Source organism: Prorops nasuta, unplaced genomic scaffold (assembly GCF_024137725.1).
Source record: "Prorops nasuta isolate Cenicafe-Biocafe unplaced genomic scaffold, Cenicafe_Pnas_1.2 PNAS00073, whole genome shotgun sequence".
Lineage (NCBI taxonomy): Eukaryota > Metazoa > Arthropoda > Insecta > Hymenoptera > Bethylidae > Prorops > Prorops nasuta.
The window spans coordinates 202,141-229,957 of NW_027116870.1; the positions used below are offsets into that span (position 1 = coordinate 202,141).

Here is a 27,817-nt window from a genome sequence, read left to right on the forward strand (position 1 = left end):
CTCTCTCTCTCTATCATTATTATTTATTTATTCAGAATTACAGAACACATGGAAGAATTATCATTCCAATCAACTAGCCAGGGTTAAGGAAGATTGAACAATTTGTCCCGAATGCAGAGATATACCTACATCCTGCTAAGCGATGATCAGTAACGAGTGTTATTTCGAGGCTTGGCAAAGGATACGTCCACTGATCGAAAATAGTATATATAGCTATGGAGGAAGAGATTTTAATGTGACTCGCGCTTCCCTCACTATTTTCAATTTGATGAAATAGGTTGAAGAAATATAGGTGGTGGGTAGAGAGAGAGAGAGAGAGAGAGAGAGAGAGAGAGAGAAAGGGCAGTTGTACACAAGTTTGATCGTAATAGTCTAGTTTCTTGATTTAGGAGTAGTTGAGAGCTGTCGAGATTGTAAAAAGTCTGATGGGGAGAGGGGAGATTTTGCATCTGACGTTCTGGAAACATGGTGCAGGCTAGGGTGACCTAGAAACACCTAGAAACGACTAGACGAAAAGCGAGGGTACGACCTCGACGGGCCGTCGGCCTGGCATACGGTGACCTCCCTCGATCTAGGCCGCTGCAACTCCGCACTGACGTCATAACCTCTCCTCCCTATTCAACCAAGCGAGAGTAAAGCTTCTGCTGCCTGCCTCTCAGCCTTAACCAACTCCCTCCATCGCTCCCCCCCCCCCTCCCTCCCCTCTCTCCTCTTCAATCGTATCAAAAAACCACGAAAATCCACTCGAATCTCCCAAACCATCCGAAATACCTATACCCACCGACTTATCTTTGATAAGTATCGTGTAGTACTTGTGTACAATAATACAATACATGAGAGTGTCGAAGAAAAGCGGAAAGAAAATCTGCAAAGATTTTTTCTGCTTTTAATTTCAGTCAGTATATAGGAATAAGAAATTAAGCAATGGATTTTATTTTGCTCGCGACGCGGAGAACATTTGATCGGAACGTTCGAGAAATATAAATCTCGCGATGATGTATGGAAGGAGAGTTCGGAGCGCTGTGAGTAAGCTTAGCCTGGTGGTGGCTGTTCGGTTTTGCCGTGTATATACCGAAGCCTGAGCTCAATGCACTCTGCTCAGCCGAGGCCTTGCGCACATTGCTGGTTCTCAACTTTGCTCGATCTCTCTATTCAGCAACTCGACTCGACCCGCTCCAAGATATCGCTCATCCGATCCGTATTTACTTACTTCCATCCAACGCGGTTATCGTTGTCCTTCTTTCAAGGTCGCGTTTTATACAAATACTCCAAACATTCCAAGAAAATCCACGTGTATTTGCTCGTCTCTCGTCGGATACAACACATCTTTTCGTTGTCGTTGTTCGATCAATACAACTGTCCTTAATTTTTCATAATTACCGTTAATTTTTTTTCAGCATTAACAATATAGGTCCTATATATGTATATATATATATATATTGCGTTGCGCGTTTATCAACTGGTGCAACGAGTCGAAATAACATATAGAAATAACATTTTTTCTCCTTCTAACCTATTGCAACACACAGACCAACGAAACATCTCTCCTGCCGACTCGATACAACTGCCCTTGCTCTTTAGCAATCACCGTTATTTCTATTTTTGCTTTTAACATTAATAATATACAATGCACAATAAGTCGAAGAAAAGAAATTTCCCGTGGTTATCGATTCGATACAACTGTCTCGTTTCTTGCAATAATCACAATTATTTTTCCGTCTCTTTTTTTTTTTTTTTTTCATTCTTAGCACGGGACGAGTTTATCGAAGGACGAAATTAGGGCCCAGGATGCAACATACGCGTGAGACGCGTTTCTTCTCTAATCGCAACTATATACCACTGAAATATTTCACAACGAGCGTTCTTTCGTTAAGCACGCCGCGTACTATGCAAATTAACTTTATGCAGAGTGCACCGACTCCCCCCTCCCTCCACTTCTCTCGTTTTTCCTTCTATAACAAGCGAACGACCGTATTACCCCTATATCCATATAACTATACAAATTGTCGTCATCGAAATTGAAAAACGATCCTTAGAGCTTTCTCGTAAAATATTCCCTGCGGCGAGTCCGTGCTAAAATCTAATATGTTAATAATACGTCTGGTACGATCACGCAAGAGTCCTGCTAACGACAGACGTATAGATGTAAGAAAAGCGAATGGGGTTACATTAGTTTTGGTACGCCCACTTGTTACGCGTAGTACGAAAAGTTGCGCAAGATTGATGTCCTAGCGATAGAACGACGTTTGAAACGTCGAGGGACGGACGAACGTTGGAGCTGAAAGTTCCTGATTTCATATATAGCGCGGCGCGAGTGCAGGAGAGTTGGACGTCCGCGCTGCACAAGCCGACCGACTTTGCGTGTATTTATTCCATCTGGGAATAATCGATGCTAACCGACGAAATAAATCCACCAAGAGCGCAAAAGCGGAGCGCAAAAGCGGAGCGCGAAAGGAGGAGGCAGAAAAAAGGCCGGAGATGATACCAATCGAGCAGCGAGGGGAGAATCTCCAATTGAAACAATACATTCTTTCTCCTCTTCTCAACCTGTTTGTCAGCTTAATTTCCAATCATCTCGATTTCTATGATGGCACGTGGATCGACTGCGAGGGATGAGACGAAGAATCTCTTCCACAATCGATTAATAAAACGTCGAGAGAGAGAGAGAGAGAGAGAGAGAGAGAGTGTACACGTGCAAACTAGCGGCGAATAGCAACGAACGAAAGTGGCAGCAACGAAAGCCGAAAGTGCGTGAGCAGCACGCTGGGAGCAACGACCCCAACATATATATATATATAACACCTCCACACACACGTACACAGTTTGGAAAGTCCCCACGGCCGATCCACTTGGATAAAAGTCGTGAAATCGTCCCTTTGAAAAATCATTCTTATGATTTTAAGCTGACGATCCCCTAGATTTTTCGTCGTTCGTTTGATATTTATCGCAGGACGCTATACATCGGTGTGCATGGGGCGCCTTCGCACACTCGAGCAACATATATGCACATCGTCTCGTCGAATCATGGAGGACGAATAGCGTGCGATTGCCAGTTGCGACAATAAAGCGGCGCATGACTTTCGTAGAGGTGTATATATACACATGCACGTATAACGCAGCGTGTGTGACGCGATGCGATATGGCGTACGGCGTGGTGTGGTGTGTCAGTGCGCTGGCCTAGATTGCCGCGGGTTCAACACTCGCTATCGAGGTGACTGCTTCTCGCTCTCGGCGGCTTGCTCAACGTAAGCGACGACCGACTAAACTTCCACACCGAGTATCGAGTGCAGCCACCGTTCACCTTATACCATCCATCCGAGCTGCTTTGTCCAAATCGCTAAACGATCGACCAATTTCTCTCTCCGGTCGAGATTGTTGAGTATTGTGGGGGGGGGGGGGGGAGGGGAGGTGGTCCAGAGACACGGAGTGCGAAAGTAAAAGTAGGTGTGAGCTAGGAGGCCGGTTCGAAACGCGTCCTCGAACGGTCGCTGCACCGCGCCAAAGACAACTCACTCCCCACTTGTATTGAGCAATCGATCGAGCAATGCACCACGGACAGAGAAACCTAACTGTTAAAACGTAATTTTCGATAGATTCTAGAAACCTATAGCTGAGAGATCCCCTCATCTCTCGTCCACATGGATTCTCCCTTTGCGCTTTAAATCTATAGCTGATTTTCTCTCCCGTCGCAAGTTTTATCGGCAAAAGCATTTCACCAGGCCTGGACCGTATCGATCTTCCTCTCGACACGAGCTCTTCCACTGTCCCGGGATACACTTTGATGACGTCACAGCGGATAATGCGAAAACTCGACGACAATAACCATTCCGGGATGAATTAAGTTACGTCTCTCCGTGAGCGAAAGCCAGTTTTTTCACGGGGAGGGGGGGGGGGGGCGGTGAAAGCAAAAGCGTTTCGCGCCAAATTCTACGCTAGAGCAATGTTTGTCGTCTCGTCCCTATATATATATATATATCGACGCGTTCAAAGGCTCCTTGCGAAACTCGCTTTTATTGCTTTCGTTTCTTTCTTCGATCATTTCCATCACCCCCCCCCCCCCCCCCCCCCCCCCGGCCGAGTGTTCCTATACGTTTTCGTACAGCCGTGAGAATTCTGGCAGAAAGGAAGAAAAAGAGAAATTGTGGTAATTGAGAAAGTTTCGAGCGAAAATCATGTCCCGAACGAAAGTAAAAAGACCTACTTTGAGAACCACTGCTTACCGAGTGTGTAATAGTTTCGATCGAAAGGAGGTTATGGAGTGACTGAACTTTTGTTACGTTCATGCGAGTAGCGTTTCGCGTCGGTATATGTGTGCATTACACACATTTATTCTTAACCGACACAAACAGGAGAGAGAGAGAGAGAGAGAGTGCGTTTGTTGTGTATATGCGAACACATCCTCATACACACGTTCGTCACGACGCGTCGGTAAAGATAAAGATACCGACAGATGTTCGACGGTTGCACGTATCGACGCTCGCGCCTTCCTTTTCCTCACACTTTTTCTTTTTCCGCAAAAATCACTGCGTAAAGACAACATTTGATGTTCCGCGGGAGCTCGCATACCGCGCACACACACGCACAATGTGGCACATGTACTCTTGGAATTATTTAAGCCCGATTGTGTCTCGTCGACACAGATCTATTTCTCCAACGATGCAACATAGGCCATCTACGTACTTTTCGTTGCATTCTTAAACTAAGCGACAAGTTGAAGAAAGACAAGTATGTGCATTTTTTTCCTTCCAAACTGTTGAAACAACGCAGAAGAAAATAATACCGGACAGCTGATATACGCAATATAAACCGATAGCCTTTTCCTTGAGATGGTTGCTGCAACTGCAGTTACGCGTAGCGGGTTTCGGTGGTTATGTTACAAAGCTAAACGCGCTTAAAGCTTATTCCCCTCCCTTAACCTCACTCCGTAACAGACAAATTCTACAAAGAACCGCGTTCGAAGCATATCTCCAATGTAAAGTCGAATCTAACGATATGCCAACACTCTTCTCAAAAGTTATGTACGCGATAAAGGATAAACAAGCACGAGGCACGAGAACGCGCTCGCCGTTCCAGAACACCGTCATTTCCCGCGAGTGGCGCCACCTGTCTGATGCACTCGAATTTCAAAGTCAACTGCAACGATTAATCTAACAAAATTTATTTCTCCGAAGAAATTATACATATACTTTTATTTGATTCTATTAATCGAAGCTTTTTGGACAATTTCAGTTTTAGTGAAAGGGGTGTAGTTTCAGAAATATCATAAGGTTTAAAAATGGTACATAGGAAACAATAGGTACATTTTTGGTGCAGCTGTAATTATTGGGTAAAGTCGAGTGGTTGGTGAAAAGGGATAGAGGAAAGTGCGAAATGTGTTGAAGGGAGGAAAAATTCAAAAGAGAGAAAGAGAGAGAGAGAGAGCTTGCTACGACTTTCACGTTGTTAAATTTGTCAAGGAATCGAAGAACACGTGTTGTGTCAATCAGGAAGCAGCTAAAAATGTATCGTTCCAGTTTATCTCTGTCATAAGAAAGCGAATCTCAACTTGGCAGCGAGTGACGTCACGCGCGCGCTTTGCAAAAACTACTACCAGTATCCTAAAACTTATAAAGACCTGATAGTGCACTGGTGCAATAAATTGAACCAAGACAAAGTATAATTGTATTTTCATTCCAGCTTATTGCAGTAGTTGAACAGTGCAGCAATAGAAATCAGACCTAAAACTTATAGTATCACCCAACGCCTTGCACGATTGGGAACACTAAACTAGTACAACCGTTACTTTCATGTCCACGGTTTGATTATTGAAACTTTATCGGTTCTCTTACCTCAATTTATTACTTGTCGAATTTTCAGAGATCGAGAGCTTGGAATATAAAACTCGTCGACTATTGCCGGAAGTTGAAAAAAAAAAAAAAAAAAAAAAAAAAAAAAAAAAAAAAAAAAAAGTAGAAAAAGTGTTGTGATAATTATAAAATATGATGAAACGTGAAGCGCTGAGCGTGTCTGTTGTTAGAAATGGAAATTGTCGGTAAAGAATGGGGGATTTTTCTGTCCATTGAGGTATTTAAGGGGAAAACTGTTTGTTCCCAGTCGATACAATGCGGTAAAGTAACGTGTATGATGGGAGAGAGCGAGAGAGAGAGAGAGAGAGAGAGAGAGAGAGTGGAGGTTGTACGCGCAGTAGGTAACTTCCATATCGGGCAAGCCAGATCCGGAGGAATGAAAACAGTAGTAGGTGGCGGTACAAGTCGGACACACAAGCGCGAGGTGAAAATATAGAGCTCCAAGAGCAGAGTGCTCGGTATTTCTATATTCGTTCACCAGGGTGCGCGCTCGACGTGCTGCACAGCGACATCTTTCGGACGTCTTCGCGATTGTTTTAGCAAACCTTTCCTTGCAACAGGTCTAGCGCTCTACTCGGGGACTCAACTTGAGCGAGGACTGTGAGCGCTGTGAGTGAGCTCATGTTTCTCATGCAGTACTGCTGTGGTATCTGTCTCTGCGTCTGCGTCTACCACGCACGCAAACACGTGATTCACTCCAAGAGCACGTGCTGCTGCTCTCTTATAATGTATTTACACACTACCATTTTATCCATGCATTTTCAACTTGTATATGCCTTATAAATTAAAAGAAAATTATTACAAAATGTTTTGATAATTTACTTACAAACTTCTGGGATTATTGACGAATATTCAGAGTTTGAAACTTACCTGAAAAAAAAAAAGAAGGAATAGTTCATTATTGTAGAATATAAAAGATTTTTAATTAATACTATTAATTTCTTCGATCAAGTTTTAAAAATAGAGAGAGTTAAAAATTAATTCGACTTTTTGTAAAAGCTCCTAGTAAATTATACAAGGTGAAGTATTGTAAGAAGGGTAATAAGAGAGAGGTAAGTGAAAAAGTTAGAGAGCAGACACGTGGTGTTTGGGGTAAGCCTAACTGATGATAGGAACAGCCGGAAGTTACCTAATATCTCTAAGCCTCTGGCCGTAACATAGAACCTTAGGAAAAGTAAAGTAGTTACAGTATATCGATGTACACTGCTTATTACTGTCTACCCCTACCATAATCCCCCACCTATTGTAACCTAGAGTCGTTAGAAGCGGATAGTTTCTTCTCCCCGCTATACTATAGCTGCGCGCTTCCACACAGTCCATATGTTGGCAAGAGCTTGAGAGTCGTAGTGGGGCGAAGAAATTACTAGTTTCTGGCAACCCGGCACCCTGTGTGTATGTCGTGTCTCTCAAGATGAGTGTAAGGGTGGAAGGTTAGGTTTGATCCTCCTGGGCGGAAAGTTCCTCTCCACATAACATTCTTGGTCGGAGAGACCTTCACCCCATTTAGTATTCGTCCGGAATTTAATCCTCGACTCTCTCCATATCGAGTATAACTCATAAATATATACAATACATTGATCCAGACTATTTTTCGAGGCTCCGGAAGAAAATTGACCCGATCGACTCAGAAAAATTCCTCCTTATCAAAACTCCATTATCGGGCCTGCCTCCAATTATCAAAGTATTTCCGTAAATTCTAATTATTACACCCACACTGCAATCGCTAAAATAGCACAAACATCCTACGAGCATCCTCAAAATATTCTAAGGATATCCCAACGTTCTTTAAACATATATACTCGTCATGTCCTTTGCATATTTTCTCTGCGTCATTAAGATAAACATATGCTCTAGGGAAACCTATGTACAACGGTGGTAGGGGACGAAAAAGTAAGATAAACCTGAGATTGGAAAAATATTAAAATATTGTAGGAAAATTGAAAGGGAAAAGGGTGAGAATTGAGTAAAATTTCTCGGCACGTGGCACGCGATAGCATCGATGACCTTCGACCTTATAGGCATCTGGAGACTTTGTCATTTCATCAGGATCGATTATATCGAAGCATTCCAAGACGTATATAATAGCTTGGAAGTGGGCAAGTGGCAGTAATTATTACGGCTGATGGAGGAATTCAATTTAAAATTTGACAAGACTGTGTAGGGCTTTTGGAGCGGCGGCGGCGGCGGCGGCGGCGGCGGCGGCTGCGCCTACCGAAGGGAAATAAGACGCATCCGAAGACAAAGGGACGAAGAGTCCCTTCGTTTGCGTTGCCATGACTACCAGGATGACCTTGTACCGGACTCCCGCACAAATTGCATACACTAGTCCTTCCGGAGTCTACGTTTGATTAACCTGTTTTAATCCTTGCTCGATAGGCCATACATTGATAATTTCATTCATAAACAAATTAATTACTACACTGTATCCCAGCAAGCTCCAATTTCAATAACAAAATCGCCAAAACTTTCAACAATAAGGAGAATCGCGTTAATTAAAATCCTACACAATCTCCTGATAAAATCGCAAGTTTACGAGAGTGTTAGCCTAATTCTCGGAACGACGCGTCAGCAACCCTCGAACGATCAACCTCCCCCGTGAATCCCACAATCTTCGTAGAAAGAAACGTTTCACCAGTCACGCGATAAAACTCGTAGAATTTTTTCACCATAGAAATTACCACTGCCATAGAGAAGTTTCCGTCCGAAGAATGAAGTAAGAGCGGTGCCAGGGACTGCGATTGGAAAAGTTTCTAGCCAAGTTTCTAAAGCTGATCAGTAGTTTAATCATCGTTTCTGCCTGCTTATATTTCACTCAATCGTGATCGGATTAAAGCAGAGATGAGGACACAATGTAGAAGATCGGTGAGAATTGCTTCTGAATTTTCTCAACTTGTTTGTCGTTGTGCTGGCTCTCGTCGTCGCCTAAATCCATTATAAATATGTATATGCTGTATTTATATATACAATTACAGTGATCATAGTCGTAAGAAGTCGATCCGAAGTAGAATGAATTTCTATATAATTCGGGAATTGATTAGAAACATTTTTAATTAAAAGCCTCGCTTTGTATCGATCAATCGTAAATATATTACAGTTTCATAGAAATAGTATATATGATCGCAGTCCACTGAATCGATTCAAATACGAGAATATCCATTGTGAAAGAATTCATCGTTTAACATCCAAATGATCCATGGAACCAACTTAACCACAATAACGTCACAACGACTAAATTTCTCTTTATTTCAAAAACAACCAATATTTACTCGAAACACAATGGGCAAAAATCATAAAGAAAATTTACAAAACCTTTCAAAGCACTATCATAAAAACATACGTGATTATCGTTAATGACTAAATCGATTATACGAATACACATTGTACGTTACTATATTTGAACAACAATGAGAGAAATGATTATCACAAGAACTCTTTCCGAAACAGAACAAAGGTCTTTGTCCGAAGGGTCGATCGAAAAATTGTCCACGAGGAGATCTCATTCCGGATTAACGAAAGATGAATAATTTAAAAAACCATGCAATTGCTTGGTTCAATCGAGCGAAATGCGAGAACATCCATTACGAAAGGTTTCACGAGAGGAAACTCTGGCAACGAGTTGGTGCTCAGTGATGAATCGTAAAGTTCTCCGTCGTTCTCCATAAAGGTCCTCCTGATCATGAAGGTTTTCGTCGTCACACCATACTTGTGTCCTTGTACCATGGTATGGCTCCCCATAAAAGCTGCATATTGCGGAAAGGGCGAATGCGCCGAGAGAACCGAGGGTCGAAGGTGCTTTCACGCGAGTGTAGTGGCGCTGCGTAACCATGGAAACCCACAGCGTTTGCCACACGATCGATAAAATGCATAATGTTATTTTTTTAAGCTCCATAATTTAGCCTAAGAGTCAAAAACCCGATTGGATGTCGTCGATTGTGTTCGTGGACAGAACTGCGCGCACTAGTATTCTCTTATTATTTTCAGGTGGAAGCTTAACGGGAGAGGGGGGAGGGGGGGGGGAGGGGTTACATGCACCGCAGTGGTAGTTAAAAATTCCGTGGAGAATGAGTGGCTCGACGGTGGAAAAATGCAGCTGAGAAGGACAAAAGCTGGCGGCGTGGTTTGAGCAAAGAAGGGGGGGGGGGGGATCGCATGAAGAATGGAAGAAGAGGAGGAAAAGGGTGGAAGGGACGCGACGCACCCGCAGAGAATCTTCAGCGCGGCGCGTCGTTTGGCGTCGCGTCGTGTGGCGTCGCGTCGAGCGTATACATGCTTTGCCCTTCGATTCTCATTCAAGGTCCAGGATAGGGGTGCAGTGTGCGTCTAGCTTTGGGGGTTGCCATGACGACCGCCACTATGACACCCCTGCAACGCCCACCCAACAAAGCTACCGCTGCGTTTCGACGTTGGAGCCTCCACTTGCCATGGAAATTAGCATTCCTCCCCCTCTTTCCTAAAATCACAAGCTTTATTCCTTCGCAGATTTGTACATGTATATGTATGTCATAAATATTTATATATATATATATATATAAAGTCTTTTGTCGTGTCATCGCGCGATGCTCGATACATTTTCCCCCCAGCCCATTAGAAGCAAACTCACTCGTGTTAGTCTCGGATGCCCCAATCGTTTTACAAATTTGAACGTTTATTTTTTAAGGACGATTTGCATGGAGAAGAAAAAGAGGTGGGATAAAGATGACGGGGCGTGTGCCACCTTTTTCGTCTGTTTTGAATGGTCAGGACGAGAGTACAAGGCAGGTCCTTCACCTTGGTCGTAGGGATCGACGTCCCGGTCACCGACATCTCCGCTGCAGCGAGCAAGGAGTGGGTTATGCGCGGACCTTCACCGCTAGCGGCAGGAGGTCGCCGACCCTCCGCGAGCAATAACTTGGACCGATCGATCTGCCGATTTAGCCACGCGAGATCGTAAAATTCACCTCGCTTTACTCTCCTTCGTATAATCCAACTTAATCCAGCGTTGCTCTACCAATTTCACTCGCTAGCCACCGTTGAATCACCTGTGTTCTTTGGTTAGAGGGGAAAGTAGCCAGATTCATTATTTCATGATTATTATAGGCTTTAGCGATCTCTCAGTGATACTCCTTTTAAATTCCTCAAATTCTACCATGATTGGTTAATGTATATAGAGAAATGTTAATGACAAGTTTAAGATGGACCCTAGTAGTTTATTGTTTAACAATACGAACGTAAATGTTCAATATAAGAGACCAGAATTTTCATCGTGGAGCAATGAAAAATTTACAACTAAATATTTGGCGTAACAATTGTATATAGATGCTTGTATCAGAAAGAGGAGAATAATTGCAAGGCACAACGGTGAAGATTGTACATATGGATATTATTGGGTCAGTAGCATAAGACTAGGAATCTCTGCTGATTCACGCTGGACGAACGTTGCTCTTTAGCCTCTCATTATATCACACACACACACACACACATCGCTCTTCATTCTTCATATACTCGATCTCTCAGCTATCTTCGACAGGTAGCGCCAAGTATAATGAGCAAGAGACGAATGCCTGAAAAGTCCATTAAAATTCGATCGGATCCTCTATCGGGACAACATTATGTTCCTTCAACTTTCAGTGATTCTTTATCACTCGAATGTAAACTGCAAAGATTCAACCACTAATACTGAGAAAAGCTTAATTATAATTTCTGCACAATAAATGGTATATTCTCACAAATATTTTCACACCAACTGTTATATGTACAATCATATCTCTTGTGTCTCATGGACTAAATATATATTGATTACAAAGAATTTTGATACTTCTCCCATACAAAAAAATATAGTAAAAAATATTTTGCTTTATACTCATAATTTAATACCTTTGCCAACAATGGAACAATATAGTATACACGAACGTAACGTATAGGATTTGTATTGGGAAGTGTCGTTTAATTGTGGATGGAAAGCAGTCTGCTTCTGTTGATGCACGTAAGATGAGTTATGGTATTACGGATAAAGGCTGGCGAGTGTCGAAGACAAGTATATAAGAGAAGTTTGATCAAAGATGTGCATGAATCTTTGTGAGTGGTTGGTTGATCGGTTGAAAGGGAGCTGTATGCATATTAGAGGAGTCTTTCGGTGAAAGCTGTTCCCCCTTTTATCTGGTCAAACACTTGGATACGAGCAAAGGGAAAGACGAAGGAGAGAGGGAGATAGAAGAGAGGGAAGACAAAAAAAAGAGATGTATCTAGAGAAACTATTCGAATGTAAACGTTTATAGTCTCTCTCTCTCCCCCCCCCCCCCTCTTAATGAGAGGAGAGGAGAATAGAGGGAAGTCTCTCTCTGGAGGGTTGGCAAGTAGCTGGTATAAAGCTGGGACAAGGCCGAGGGTGCATCGTCCCGCAGCCCGAGGTCTTTGCCCGGCCTCGCTCGACTCGAGAGCAAAGCGCGACTGCTGCCCTCCCCCCCCCCCCCCCCCTTTTCTCTTCTTCACTGCCACTGCCACGCAATGGAACGCCATGCAAAACGACGCAACGCCAACGCTGATCCTGACCTCTCTCGGATCATTAATTTATTCTTCCCAAATTATGTAACGCGCCATCTTCGCACAAGCTACCCTATATATAAATATATATATATATATGCAATTATTACACCAACAATCATTTATTTATTTTTCGCCTCCTTTTCTTTCTACCCACGACAGACCGATTTAAAACGTTCAACACTCAGCAATCGATTAGTTTCGATAATCAGGCATCCCTTATCTCACGCAATAATTCCGCAAGAAGATAATGAGCAGTATTAATAGAAGTTGAAAGAGTAGACGATTGAAAAAATAATTCGATTAGATTGACAAGCGAGAATCATAAAGCGCGGCGCTTCAGTTTCGCTTCGCTCATATCACGCAGTCTCTAATTTCACGTGGAGAATGCTGGCGCTATTATGCAGCCGAGTCTCCTTCGTAAATTCTCTCTTCATTACGCTCTAACAGCTCCGATGACAATCAGTTATTTCGCCCATTTCTTTTTACTCGCCGCGATTGTAAATTTCGGTAGAAATCGTTTTGCCCGTGGAAGGAAATGAAAAAAAAAAGATAATGGACAGCAATTGGAAATTTGTACCATTGGAAAATATAATAATAGCGAGGTAGTAAAAACAGGTAGGAAATGTTTAGGGGAGAGAGGAAGGAAGCGAACGGAACTTGCACGGTTTACTTCCGGAATAAATTTGGACAGAAATGCTGCAAGTCCTCCAAGTTGGAAAGCTGCAGAGCGCTAGGTAAGAATTGAGACAGAAGTATAAATAATATATAGCTTCATTTTCGCGCAATTTACGCTTATGGCCGTAAATAACGCAGGCCGTAAAGTCGTAAATCAGGCCTAAGGGTTCGAATGATTCGAAGCATAAATAGCATTATAGGTTTACGGGTAGCTGGGACCGTGCTCTCTCAGCCCCGCCAAATGCAAACTCCAGTCTTCGACTGTTTCTCTCCACTCTCCAGTCTCAAAACCCCAAACACTGACCACGCCACGCCACACCAAGGACATTCCTATTAATTTACGACCATCTTGCGTCCATTTTTCCTCGTCTTCCTCGCATCTCTCTGACCTTTACAAATATTCCCATTATCATGTTTCTGTCCCCGGGAATAACGTTTGTGCCCTTCGCTTCTTTCGCTTCCGTTACAAAATTACACAAGGACTTATTTGGATGAAGAGAAATAATGGGTAATATTTATCAAACAAGTGTGTAAACAGTCAAATCAAAGGAATCATTATTTAATATTGTATAAATAGTGATAACAAGTGGTAAACATTGATCGAATGAGTCACGATTGAACCAAAGTAAATAGTTTGAATTTGGTTATCGTTTCAGAAAGAGATAGAGAGATACAGAGTTATATAATTGTACTTTTAAACAATTGAAATATTATTTTCTTAGTTTAATACATTCTTGTAATTCTTTAATTTCATGTAGTTAAAGTTTTTGGAGGAATAGAGTGTGAGGTTAGTGAAAAAATTGCTGAAGAAGAATGGTTGAATTAGGAGTAAGACGTAGATCGAAGAGCAAGCATATCAGGGGACTAGTCATGCAGGTAGCCACAGATTGGTGAGGGTGGAACAGGTAAATTTGATAAATTCGGAAATCCTTCCCATATACCGCACAGTTGTTCGTCCGTCAGTGTTGAGAGAGGAGCTCCTCGACATCGTAACTCAGGCGCAGGAGGACGAAAGTTTGTAAGAGAGCCTTCAAAGGGTTCTCTCTAGGCTCTACGACCTTGCTCCAGTCGAAGGGTTTAGCTTGCTCCAGATATACTTTTACGATTATTGTGGCCTTACCCCTGGGACAGATAGATTTAACCCAGCAGGATTCGCATTGTCCCACAATACCTGCGTGAAAACCGAGCCAAATTGCCTTTTTTCAATTTAAAGCCCTGGACTGCAGACACGCAAAACTCACTCGGTTACTTAATTATTCCGAAACTTTGAACCCTTTTCGCGAAAGTCTGTAAATCTAACAAATGGAGTAAAATCACACTTTACCTTTAATACTCTGTGATTTACGATAATAGCGCCCTCGACTTATGACAAATGACTAGAAATTCTCACAGCTCTTTTGATAAAGCAACATTTTAAAGCAAGAAGCAATTTCGCCCAGTTTCAGCGCCCCTCGTTACCTTGCAAATGTCTTTAAAGCCCATATCTCCCGAATCGCCAACGAATTATTTTTAATATTCATTATATAATCCTTATTTTTTTGGAAAAATAAAGAGATTACTAAGAATCATTGAAGAATAAATGTAGACGATTCTCCGTATAACGTGACTGAAATCTAAAATCGACCCAAGATTATCGGGGAGACCTTTTGGACGAAGCAATGGAAATAAAAGATGAGCCTATGAAAAGGGGAGCACGAGTGTGGCCAAGGTCGGGAGCCCTAAACAGAACATTGGTTTCCTTGGTGACTAGACCCTAGATAAGTCTGCAACCTTGAACCACTCGTAAGATCGCTTCTCTCTCTCTCTCTCTCCCGAGAGCTCTCTCGAACTCTCCTCTAACAAAGAGCATGAATCATCCACATAACTCAATTGATTGCAAATTACAGCCAAGCTTTATGTCTCGCGATTCTATTTATCAGTCCCCCTTACGATTTACTCACGCGTTCTCAGTTTATTTCTTCTCCCAATTTCCAACCCTGATATAGATTATACTCATCATCTTGGAAATTATCACGAAAATTACGAATCCCTCAAGTTCCTAACATCTGATAAGATTCTATATATATATATATATATATACACACACACACATAATACTAAGAAAGAGATTTTTCCAATAACGTATGTTTTATCCAATTTCGTTATCCTCCAAAGAGAGTATCTGTACTGCTTTATGAGAGATTAATATTGGATATTTTTTTGGAAGAAAGGGTTTCTCTGGGAGATTCGAGAGGAAAGAGAGGGAGGGAAGAAGGAAGAAGAGAAAGACAAAGAATGGGGTTATTAGAGGGTGAAAGAGTGGTGGGGGAGAAGAAGAAATTTTGCTGCAGAATAGAATGGAGAGAGGATGGAGAGAGGAGAAATGAGGAGGGTCCCTGACCGAGGAGGATCAATGTACGGCACAGACCTTGAGGGAGAGAAAAAGAGTGGGAGAGGGTCTTCTGTCGTTCTCTTCCTCTTCCTCTCCCCTCCTCTCCATCCCCTCCCCGTCCAACGCCCTAGTCTTCTGCAGTATATTTCCCATTCCATCCTATCCCTCAGCCAACCAGCCATCGTCGTTATCGTCGTTGTCGTCGTCGACGACGGTCACGGCTAACCTCCACACGGTAACGCACATGCACACAGCAGTATTCGCCTAACCTCACTAACACACTTTTCTTTCACCCCCCCCCCCCCCCCCCACCATTTTCCCTCTGCTCAAACGCTTTTATCTTAATAAATCCTGTATACACATTAACAAACAGAACAATTTTCTTCATTACAAGAACATCCTTGTATCAATAATTATTCCCCCATCATAATTATTTCTGTATAATAAGAATTTTTCTCGCGACCACTTCGCGATATGTGACAAAAATTATTCAATTTTTAATTTAGCTATTTATGGAAGCTATAAAAAATATTTCCATTTGGAATATAATACGAGTTGAGATTTTTTTGAGAGAAATTTAATAATACTGTATTAGTGCAAAGTTATATGATAAGTGTATTTTCTTTAAAATTCTTTTAATTTCTCTTTTAATGTATAATGTTAATAATAAAAATTATGTATGTATGTTTGAACATTTTGATGCTAGTCAACATGATCGTAGATGATTTGTAGCAATTGTTACTATAAAATAATACAATCTCTAAAAAGAATAAACCGAAAATAAACGTTAATATTGCAGATTCTCCATGTTAATTTACTACTTTTATCTATATTTGATTCATAATTTCGTTAATGTAAACCAATTGTAAAAAATGTTAAAAATGACCCTCTGACTATGGATGGTACTCATTTCATGCAACATAAGACTTAACCTAATTTAAATCGTGTCCCTTGATTTGTCATTCTTGTGAAATAAATTAAAAGTAAATGAGGCTCCTTAAGGTTAATAGAGCGTACACGATTATCCTCCACCCTTTATCTAATTTAATCTCATTTATCTCGCAATGGGTACACGTAACATATATAGCAACTTATTATCAATTAGGGAGAAATGTTTTAATTTTTAATCAAGTACCATGCTGTATTCCTGTATATAAATTCACCTAGACAAGGTTAACATGAGCAGAAATGGAGCAAGTACATATAACTATTGTACGATTTCATTGAACCAGGTGCTTGGACTGGTGACATTAGGCAGATGGGTATGGCCAGAGGAAAAAGGGTTACAGCTGCAGCTGGTGTTTACGCAAATGCCGCATATGCAACATCAAAGCATGCAAGTAGCACACAGTGGATCTGTAGATCCCCGGAAACGCAAGAATCCGCCGGAATAAAGATTTTACCCTGCTTAGGTCAGAATATTTGCATCTGCTCTCGAAAAAGGGTAACAACTTCGGAATCGGTTAACGCATTTCCATCGCTTTTCACCATTCTAAAGCATTTATCCTCGAACTGTACACCTCTCTAATATCAATGTGATATTTAACAAAAAATTAATGCAAAAATTACTGCCAAATCTCGTCGTAAAATTCTCACATAACGATGCACACCCGAACAATCGAGGTTTAATTTTGAGTAATAAATAGTTGTACTGATTTTTCATACATTTTCCAAAGCAACGAGAAAAGGAATAATGGTACAGGTGCAAAAAACTGTGCTGTATAGAACATTTTTTGTCTCATAGCAAGGAAAACATGTGTAGGTTTCGTTTGCTAACAGCAAGGTTAAGGTAAAGCTTAGTCAATCAGTGGGCAAAGCGAGACTGGTCGGTCGGTATAGTATCGAAAGAAAAATGCAGAGTTATGACGCCCACTAGCCTCGTGTTCGAGGTAGCCATAAAACGGGACAGCTGCGAGCCACGCGCCTTTCCTTTACCAAAGAGAGTCCCATTATGCAATACCGAAGAGCTTTTATTATTATGCCATATTCAATGGCGTTCAATCTTTTCCTGGATATGGCATAACACGTGACCAGACACCCTCTACCACACCCTTTTTGAAACTCTAAACCACCCTGCTCCACTCTTCTTCAACCATTTCACATTTCATCGCGTCTCTTTCGCTATCTTTCTCCATTAATTGCCAATTATCTCCTGGCGAAAATAACCCAGATAAGATTTACTTCCCAATCTGGTTATAAACTTAAGAGCTTCATTTAAAGAAAATTCAACGAAACTCTTGAACCATTGTTAGAATGATTTGGAAAAAATCTTTTAAAGATGAGAATTTTTCAGTTGAATGATAATTTCTAGATAAAATTGTATGGAGTGGGGGAAGGGAGTAATTAAGAGAGCTGCAATGTCCTCATTACTTTTTGCAAGCTTGCATTAATTAACTTCAACAGACGGTTAGTGTACAGTCAACAATAAAATTCTTTGACACTCTCTTTAACCCAACACAGCAATGTTGTTAAATAATGAGATTCAGCTAGAAATATATATTTGAAAATTATGTAAAACGAAATAATTAATTTTTCATTTACACAAATTTCTTTCCTTTTCTATTTATTCACGCTAAACTCAAATTTGTCCATATTACTATTTTCAAATAGTAGTCCAAAAACAAAAAATTCCAATGTTTCTTCATAATTCTACACGATTCTTATTGAGATGATTAGAAGTAATCTATAGGAAATATTGCAACTGCTTCTGTTGCATCATCGATATAAACAGTGAACATGGTATGTACAAGGTATAATACGGAAGACTACTGTGTTGGCGGAGGAATTGTACCGGATGTGCTAACATTTGACGCAGCTAAACACACGCGAGTGGAGACAGGTGAGATCCCGTCGGTCTTTGTATGGGCGCAGATCGCGAAAAATGAAAACGGAAAGGACGGGAAAGGATGATATGCCCGCGCGAATGGTGACGGATGCATCTGCACCACCATCACCACCACCACCACCACCACCCCCCCCCCCTCTCCCTCTCATCTTTTCCCTTCGCTAACCCGCCCAGCGTGTATAAACAACCCTTCCGGACCAGTTCCCACGCGAAGACCCATCTCCCTCCCTTTCTTCTACTTTAGCCAGAAATTTTGCTTTCCAAAAATCATATAGATCTTCGAACCTTCCAACTATACCCTTTGTTCGAGAAACTCGGAAAGCCTTTATCGCTCGAGCGATCTGTCGAGTTTTGGGTCACATCCGGTTTACACCAAATATCCTCAATCCTTTTTTAAAATTTCATATCGATTAATCTTTTTCTGCCTGAAATAATATTTTTTTCCTCTATACATTTTTAAGAAAGTCTTACCTTTCAACAGCCATATGGTATAACTAGTTGCATTTTGTCATCCATTGATTATACCATCTCATTCTTCACTTTTCGTATGTTTTTTATTTTTTAAATAGTAAGAGGGTCAAAGTACACAGAACAATTCAAGCAAGACTTAAGCAGTAAGATGAAAATAAACCAATTGGAGTTGAAAATTTCAGCAATAAATAACTGCAGTGATTGGTCCATTTTTATCTTTAATGTTTAAGCTTTTCTTACATTTTTCTGTGCCATGGCCTTAACATTTTTGCTTCCTTAAGCAACAATTTTTATTCCGGATCGGATAAGTAATGATAAAATAAACCGCGAAACATTCCAATCCTGACGAGGCCTCTATGAAAGGATTGAAAATTAAATGTTGAATGGGAATAATCGAAAAGCATTCTTAACATATTGAGAGAATATATATATATATATATATATATATATATATATATATATATCAATGTAAATGGATTCATCACTGCGAATTTTGAGATCGCAGCATCTTTTGTGGAAATTTTGAATGGAACGCTCGTCAAAATGCATAAATAGTTTTGTGCAACTCATGTGCAATGTGTCCTCCAACGGTTCGTTGGCCATGCATTCTTTCGTCGAGTGCAGCTGGCTGCATCGACCACAATCAGTAAGTCAAAGAGTTAATATAAAATGTAACTCAACCGCTGAACAGATGTGCGGAATGCAACGATTAAAAATCCTTATACTCATCGTGTGTGTGTGTGTGTGTCATATGTATCTCACACAACCTTTCTCATTTTGATTCCTTTTGCATAACGCTTCCTTGTACACATCTCTGCTTAAATCATCAAAATTCTCTGCTGCGAAATAATACAGCAATTTAAAATGATTTCAAATATATTTTAAAATTCACCGAAAAAGAGTTAAACAAATATTTTACCAAAAATAGTAATAATTTCGCAGTTTCTGTGTCACGCGCAATACGTACTCTCGAAAAAAATTCTGGACGTTGAACGTGTGCTGACATCTCACGGAGTCGAAAAGCAAAAATCAACGGTGGGCCCTTTTGGGACTGATGTAACGGAGCCATCTATGGGCCCTTTTACATAATTTTAAGGTAAAAGCTTCAAAGTCCAAAGGATAAACGAATAACTCACAGGATAAAATCATTTGAGAGAAAATAATTGCAAAAATAATTCCGCAAAAAATTATATTTCGTAGAATAGTATGAAAAATCAATTAGAAACCCCTCAAGACAATAAAACAAATAGCGGATAGAGTTTATGAAAACAAAGACGAAGATTGATATTTATTCGAATGCACAGTTTGGCACGGTTAAAAACAGGCAATTTCTCGCATGAAATACACGTTAGATAAGAATTATCGTGATTGATGGTTATGGTGCGTTAGTAATGGGTAATAAAAAAGTCGTGAACGATGACGAGTATGTTAATGGTGATGATAATGATAATGAGAATGACAATGATGAAAAAAAAGCTAAAGTAGTCGTAAGAATGATAGTCTATACAGGTGGGAAGGGGGAGGGGGGAGGGGGGATAAGCAAGGTTTTATCAAATGATAGAGATGAGTGCGTGGGCGTGTGAGCACGTGGGCCCGTGAAGTGTAGTGGGCGTCGCGACGCTAGCCCCGCAAAAGGGCAATAAAAGGGTAAAAGTATGCGGTGTGCTGGTAGAGTGTTAACGGTGCATCGTATCCCGCCTCTCTTTCGTTCTTCGTTCTCTTCGGTGTCCCTCTCTAACTTCTCCTCGTTGCATCTTTCTCCTTCTGCAGGGGTTGGATCGATTCCGGGCGTTGCCGCCGAGGTCACCGGCTCGACCCGGCTTGGCTCGCTTTGCTCGGAGTAATGACCCTCACCCAGTGCACGGTACAGTGCAATGGCATCGCTGCCTGCTTGCGCTGCCCCCCCCCCCCCACCCCTCACCTCCTCCCGCTCTTCCCACTCCACGCTTTTAGCGAGGCATATCCTCCCCCCACCTTCCGTCGCCCACACTACCTCCGTCGCGGCCCACTCTCCACTACCAATGCCATCCATCCACCACCTACCAACCTACCTATCCACTTACCTACCTACCTACCTACCTACCTACCTTTTACCATTCACTTACATACAACACCCACTAGCCCATCCCTGCACCAAACTGCTCCTGAAACCACAACCACCACCACCACCACCACCACCCCCCCCCCCCCCCCACTCCATTCGAATCTTTTAAATATTTATCCTTTTATTAAAAATCCTCCTCCCGGTGAAATCGAGAGTCATTTTCGCGAGAATCTATAGGAATTTCTGTGAAAAATATTATTATCACAGTGTTAAGATTGCTCGGAGAAAAGAGGAATAATCGGGGGAAGAGGAGAAAAGTGTGCGAGAAAGGGGTAAAATATATTGTGCAGTGCTGTAGGTTCCAGAGTCCAGCCAGGGTCGAGTTGCCCTCGCGCAAGCACATAGCGAAAAGCGGAACTGGGCGAGTGGGGGAGTGGGGAAAGAGTGGAAGTGGGGGGGGACTAGGTCATTCCCCCCGCCTTGCACGACGCCGGGCTAACAGAGGTCACTGCGAGCCACTGAACCCTTCCAATCCTCGTGCCCTTTCATTTGTCCTTCTTGCACAACACTCCGTGCATTTTCCTTCCGTCCCTTTTTCAATATAATATCCCTCCCCCCCCCCCCTCCCTCCCTCCGTTTAAAAAAGTGACGAAGCTGCAACATCTTTCATGACCTTGCTCATAAAAATTTAATCCGTATATAGATATAGAAATTTTCTGTTTCCTCGTTTATGAAAAAATCGACCAATAGTCGAAGCACACAGCGCTCGTTATACATTTATTTTTCTTCTTCTTCTTCTTCTTCTTCTTCGAGAGAGAGAGAGAACTGTTTAGTTTAAACGTTAAAATCAAGCTGACTATCACTAATCCTTTTGTCGAAGCTGTGTTTCCCTTGAGAAAGAGAGGCCAGACGAGAGGAGAGCGCGAAAGGGGAAAAACAAAGATCACTAGGGATTCGCGCACTGCGGAGGACAAGAGTGAGAGTGAGAGTGAGAGTTGGCGAGGAAAGGGTGGGGGAAGTAGGGGAGGTAGAAAGAAGGACGGGTGGGGATATGGTAGACGATACAGACAGTAATAGCGAAAGATAAAAGAAGGGGCAAGTCTGCGTGCGTGTGTGCGGATCCTCAGCTATTTGGGGGTGCAGGGGTGGGGAAGGGAAAGGAGTGGGGGTGTCTGGCTAGGCGTCACACACTCCACCATGATTCGTGCGATCCATACTACACGTTGCACTAATTAATTTCCTCTTCCGAATCACCAGCAACATCCAACGAAAAATTCGTTTTCAGAGCTTTATTGATACCGGTGTTTCCATTACCCTTTTTAACAGGAATATTTCTTATCTTCGATTAACCGATTACTGATAAGAGTTTTGCTCGATCGATAAAGAGGGATGAAAATTGCAAGTTTTTTAGCTTGCCATTAAGGAGAGTTGTTGTTTTTTTAAGTGGACTGAAATTTGGTATGCGGAGGCTAATGCACGCGGGTGGAGTATGGTGGGGAAGAAATTTGGAAAACATCTTCGGTGAGTCAGAATATAGATAAGGAACGAGAACCTAATAATATTTATCTTGCTTATCAGGGCGCGTACCGTGCGCTCTGGTACCTTTAGGCAGATAGAATCGTGCACACTTGACGCGCACGTGCTTCGTTGTCCCTGTATACTCGGAAGTACGCTCACTCACACTAATACCGACGAACAACGAACTTTGAAGGGTGTCTGGGTCCATGGCACACGTTGCGTATAGCATGCACTGCAGCTTTTTACCCTTTTTTTCCACTGTGAGACCGTTATTACATTTTAAATAAATCCCTTGTACCGTTCCCTTATTATATATATATATATATATATATTATATGTATAATATGCACAATAATTATTATTTTCTTTTTATAAATTACTACGATGGACTTTGCTTAAAATAAATTTACTATAATAGAAAAGTTTACTGTATTGAGAGACATTATTGGAATAAAAGAACTTTAATTAAAAATTTCTTTGACATTAATGAAGTTTAAGGAGATTAAAAATTGATTGGATTTAAATAATTTTTGTTCCAGTGATGCAAAGACTATTATTGTTGCCTCTTTGAGAGAATGTTGTACAATGTTTCTAAGATTAATTATTAATAATAATTACATAAGATTCGTACAATAAACTGTTTCTTTAGCTTGACTAGTGATCGCTGTAAGAAATCCCTCATGTCAAAAAATTAATTTCATCCTTTATATTCATCGAACTTAAATATGCCGTATGTTTATAAGGATGATGACCGAACCGTAAGAATACGCTTAGAGGCAGTTTGTAGTAGGCGGTTGTAAAATATGAATGTTTTTGTTACCTACATTTTCCGAGCTTTCGATTAAAAAATTACGCTTTGTATGATACGCAAAATACATTTTTTGTAAAAAGTGCAGAAAAATGCGTAGATAAGAAAGACAGGTCGTATTACTGTCGCGAAAAAACAAAGAATCTTCATAAATCATTTAGCCAGCACTTTTAATTTCAATTGTAATTATGTATCGATTTATAATTAAGTATAAAGATAAAACAATATGAATAACCCTCGGAACCGTTTATTTATAGAATATTTAAATATAATCTACAAACTATATATATATATATATATATATATGTCAACGTCTGGACAAAAAATCCGAGACAATGGGATAACACGTGTGAATATAGAACTCATTGAACATTTCTTCACGGTCGCTATAAGTTATAGCTAAAATTACCAAAATTGTGATCGAATTCAAGACAGCAAATCATCGACAATCCTCACAGAATTTGTTTTGAAAAATTGTCAGTTATTGTTTAAAATCCTACTAAATGAGACACTTTTGAGTAAATTTTGTGAAAGTTAAATTAAATCAACAGCGAAACAAACTAATTGTTCCAATGTTGCTTTCTACATTTATCTTTTTCCTCTCTCCAAAGTTTTACTAAAAATAGAAGCGAGCAGTGTACAAGCTTTTAAAGTGTAGTGGTACGAAAGTATTTTATCCATGAATTGAGCGAGTGTACAGTAGTGGAAAAGGATATTTCACTGATAACAAGTAAGGCTCAAGTATACCGATGGTATTTAGTGTACAAAAGATAGAGAGAGAGAGAGAGAAAAGTGCCTGGGTTAAATGGTTGATGCTCGAGTTAGAAGGAGGAGAGAGAGAGAGAGGTGGTCTCTCCAATTCTTATGTCTCTCCCTGGGAACAAAATGCGTGCCTGATCTATGTTAATATACAAACTTGAGCCGAAAGTTCGAGTTGGTGTTCCAAATATAAATTCAACGGTGACGCTTGTGCTAACCTTGACCATGAACGAGTTGGATTCCGAAAAAGCAAAAGGTTAAAACTGTTGAGTTTGAAAGAGATAGAGAATATGTGGTGCGTGTAAATAACAAGCAAAGAAGTCTCAGCATTTATATATATAATGTGTCCTTTATCCACATTTTCCATGTATTAGTTTTTTGTCAATGAAATCCCAATCGACATACATTACATATGTTATTTCGAACGGTGAGATGTGGGCAACTGAATAATATAAACACCCAACTGTTGAGCAATTGTCAAAATATGAACAAAACCAAGCTGACCTTGGGAGAAGAGCAATGTTATCACAGTTACTATATGACGGTACTCCCGCGATAACCGCAATCGATTTTCAGACGCAACAAAAATAACATTCGAGAGAATGCATTCCAATTCAATTCTTGTGTCAAGTGCCGCTGTAATATTACAATTCCGCTCTTTCTCCTCAGTTTCTTTATTCTAATCTAATCGACCAGCAATTCTGCGAGTAATTTTCATGACAATTTTCGCCTTTCTAAAACTCCATGATTCAGCTTGCAATAAAATATTTTGTCATTATAATATACACCTCAACAATAACAATGAGTCATCGGTATAGGTTTGTTTTTTTCAATAAAACATTCAATTCACTAAAAACACTTTTAAGAGAAGACTGCCAATAATCTTTTAAGACGTGTAAATTTAAAAATTTGAAAATACTGCGAGAAGGGAGAGGGTGGAGAGTGCACAACTGGACCCACGTAGTTATATTTACCGATTTAATTTGCAGAGGTAAATTCGAGAGATGCTGTTGCATAAGTTTGGCAAAATAAAGCTTTTACTGGAATGAAAATTATTTATAAAGAGAGAATTTGAAAATATGATAGATATTTTTAAACAATGTTATTAGTGCACGATAAAAGAAATATAAACTAGAGGCAATAAACGTGTCAGAAAAATTTTACAAGGCTCTTGTAAAGTTGCTAACAAATGTAGAGCAAATAGTACATTATAAGACCAGTTATTCACTATTGCAAACAGTTATTAAAATGAAAAAGTGTCAAATCAAGCATCAGAAAGAAGTACATAAAAATAAAACATGAATTTTTCATATTTATAAAATACATGTGTATCCCTAATCATCGACCAAAGTAAGATTTCACACTAAAATAAAATCTGTATCATTATCCACAACCTGGCTAAAAAGCACAAACAAACAAGTTAATTCGAGAGAGATTACCAAAAAGCAGAATTACATAACCATAAACTCCAGCCCAAGTACAAGAATAACAAACCTATCCAATACAATAACCAACGTGTTTACAATTGCACGTACACAAATCTTTCGTTCCTGGACGAAAATACTCTTTGAAAAAAGAAAACAGTATCAAGAGAGCTGACATTTGTGAAAAAAATAGAAGAACCGAGAAACAATGTATGCAAAGCCAATACTAATAGAAAAAAGGGAAAGAAAAGAGAAAGCACTTACCAAGGTCGGGAATGGAACTAGTGGGTTCCTCGTGGTGCGCTTTAGCATCGCCGGAAGCCCTGGACCTAGGGGGCGGAGGCGGGGGTGGAGGTCTCATGCTGGAGGTAGAGCTGACGACAACGGTTCCAGTGGGCGAGGACTGCGTCAATTGTCCAGGTGTTCCGTGGTGAATTTGAGCGTTGGTCTGATTAGAGTTTGCACGGATCTGCGCGTTGGTCTGTGGTGCCATGAGGACTGTGGCGGTGGCGGTGGCGGTGCGGCCGTGGCCGTGACCCTGGCCGTGACCCTGACCGTTAGCGACGGTTGCCTGGACCGAAGCAGCAGGTGACGAGATCGAAATCGACGCTGACGCCGGGGTGGACGTTGACGTTGACGTTGACGTTGAGGCTCTTGGACACCAACCGTGCAGTACCCTTATAGCACTGCGCACTTCCGCCTGCAGCTCGGCTGCCCTCTCTCTCCCTGCGTGAGCCACCTTCGCCGAATAAACCCGCCAATCAGCGGGCTACGTCTTTGTTAATTAAACTATATATATATATATATATATAAATGCTACGGTATAATATCCTGCGAGAGCCTCCTTATTGTTATCCTACACCACGCTAAAATGTCGATCTTCCTGTCCACAATCGCACATCACTGATCCTGACGTAACCGTCGCGTCAAATTTAGCCATGGACCACCAATCGCTCACACTAGTCTCCTCGATCGACGTATCACTGCTGGCCAACTCTCAACTCGATTCACTCAACGATACAAGTTTCTTCCGAGAATTGTTTACGCGCGCGCGTCTTTCGAAGCGCGTGCACGCGCACATGTATAAGCACAGTGCGAGTTGTTGTGTATCCTAGATAGAGGGAGGAGGGGGGGGGGGGGGGAGGATTTTGAGGTTTTAATATCGAGAGTAGGTATAGATAGAGAATAATTTCTGTGAAAGAAACGATATCACGACGAAGAAGAGAGAAGTGTCCGATGGTTCCACGCAGTTACTCGGCTCGCTTCGCTCTCTGCTCGTGTCTCGTGTACGTCTGTTTCTCCGCGGCCGGCGCGGCACGAGCCTCTCTCTCTCCCTTTCTCCCCCCCCCCCCCCTCTCACTCACTCTCTCTCTCTTCCTCTTTCTTTCTCTCGTTTCAGTCGTCGTCGCCCTCTGCGCTGTCTGCTGCGCCGCGCACCACGCCACGCCACGCCACGCCACGCCACGCTACGCTACGCTACCCCACCACCCACGCGTCCACGCATATACACACTCTCCCCACTCCAGTATGCTCTCCAATACACAAACAATGCAACGCGAAATTGTCTAATTTTCCGTACCAGTCGAAACGTCCATTTTCTCCGGGTCGATGTTTACCTTCGGCTTTTCACAGTATTATTAGTTTATTTCTGCGTTGAATTTGGAGAAAGGCTGGCTGAGCGAAGGGGGCGATGCGGAGCAACGGTGGGATTTGAAATTCGGTCGGGAAGCGCGCGTGATCGGCGCGGACGAAAGTGAGAGTCGAGCGTGGCACGAGCGAGCGGGAGTTTGGCGCGCGCGCGCGCGTAGCATTCAGCGATGCACGAGGACGCGCTGGCGCACTCTGCTAACTCTCTCTCTCTCTCTCTCTCTCTCGCTCCCTTTCGTCGGCGGCGAGCCTCTCCACCCCTCGCAAATCCAGTCTCTCTCCCTTTTACGAGCAGTCGAATGCACGCAGCACGGCCCTTTGGCCCCTTCGCTGCCTCCTGGTAAACCAACCTCGCAGCTCCGAGAGACTCGACCTATAGCGTTCGCTCTTTCACACTCCTCTCTCTCTCTCTCTCAATCTCTTTCTCCCTTCCCTTGACTTATATCCACAAATTCCCACCTTTGCCACCCATCTTCGTCGAATCCTTCATTTATTACTCCATGTGTTATCATTTTCAAGTTAACTTTATCTTAATTCTCTTTTCTTTCGCTCGCTTTACTCTTAAATTTTATCATAGAATTACTACTTTCATTATTATCTTCATCGAATCCTTCGTTATTCCACGATATCTATCGACTGTGTCTCGTATGCCTTTATTTTCAAGGTAACGTTATCTAGTTTTAGTCTGATCCTACGACATTTTCTACTTTTTCCCCCTTTTTTTTTTAATTGGATAGAAATGAAAATGAAAAAATTGAAAGAGAGTTTATTGAAAATTGATTTTCATCGGCTTTAACGAGAGAACGCGCGATCGCTGTGCAGTGGGAATTAATGGAAATATCAGGCAAAGAAGATAATTCGGTGGAAGGAGCGATGCGTTTGACCTA

At 41.5% G+C, this 27,817-nt stretch overlaps 1 protein-coding gene across 1 annotated transcript in view; it reads right to left on the minus strand.

The window, feature by feature from the left end:
• Positions 1-26,054, minus strand: part of LOC136784815 (nuclear hormone receptor E75-like) — an 89,318-nt gene extending 63,264 nt beyond the window's left edge. Inside the window, exon 1 of the mRNA XM_066745729.1 lies at positions 25,548-26,054. Within this exon, the coding sequence (XP_066601826.1) occupies positions 25,548-25,776 (229 nt within the window). The 5' untranslated portion in view covers positions 25,777-26,054. The remainder of the gene's footprint in view (positions 1-25,547) is intronic.
• Positions 26,055-27,817: the final 1,763 nt, after the last annotated feature.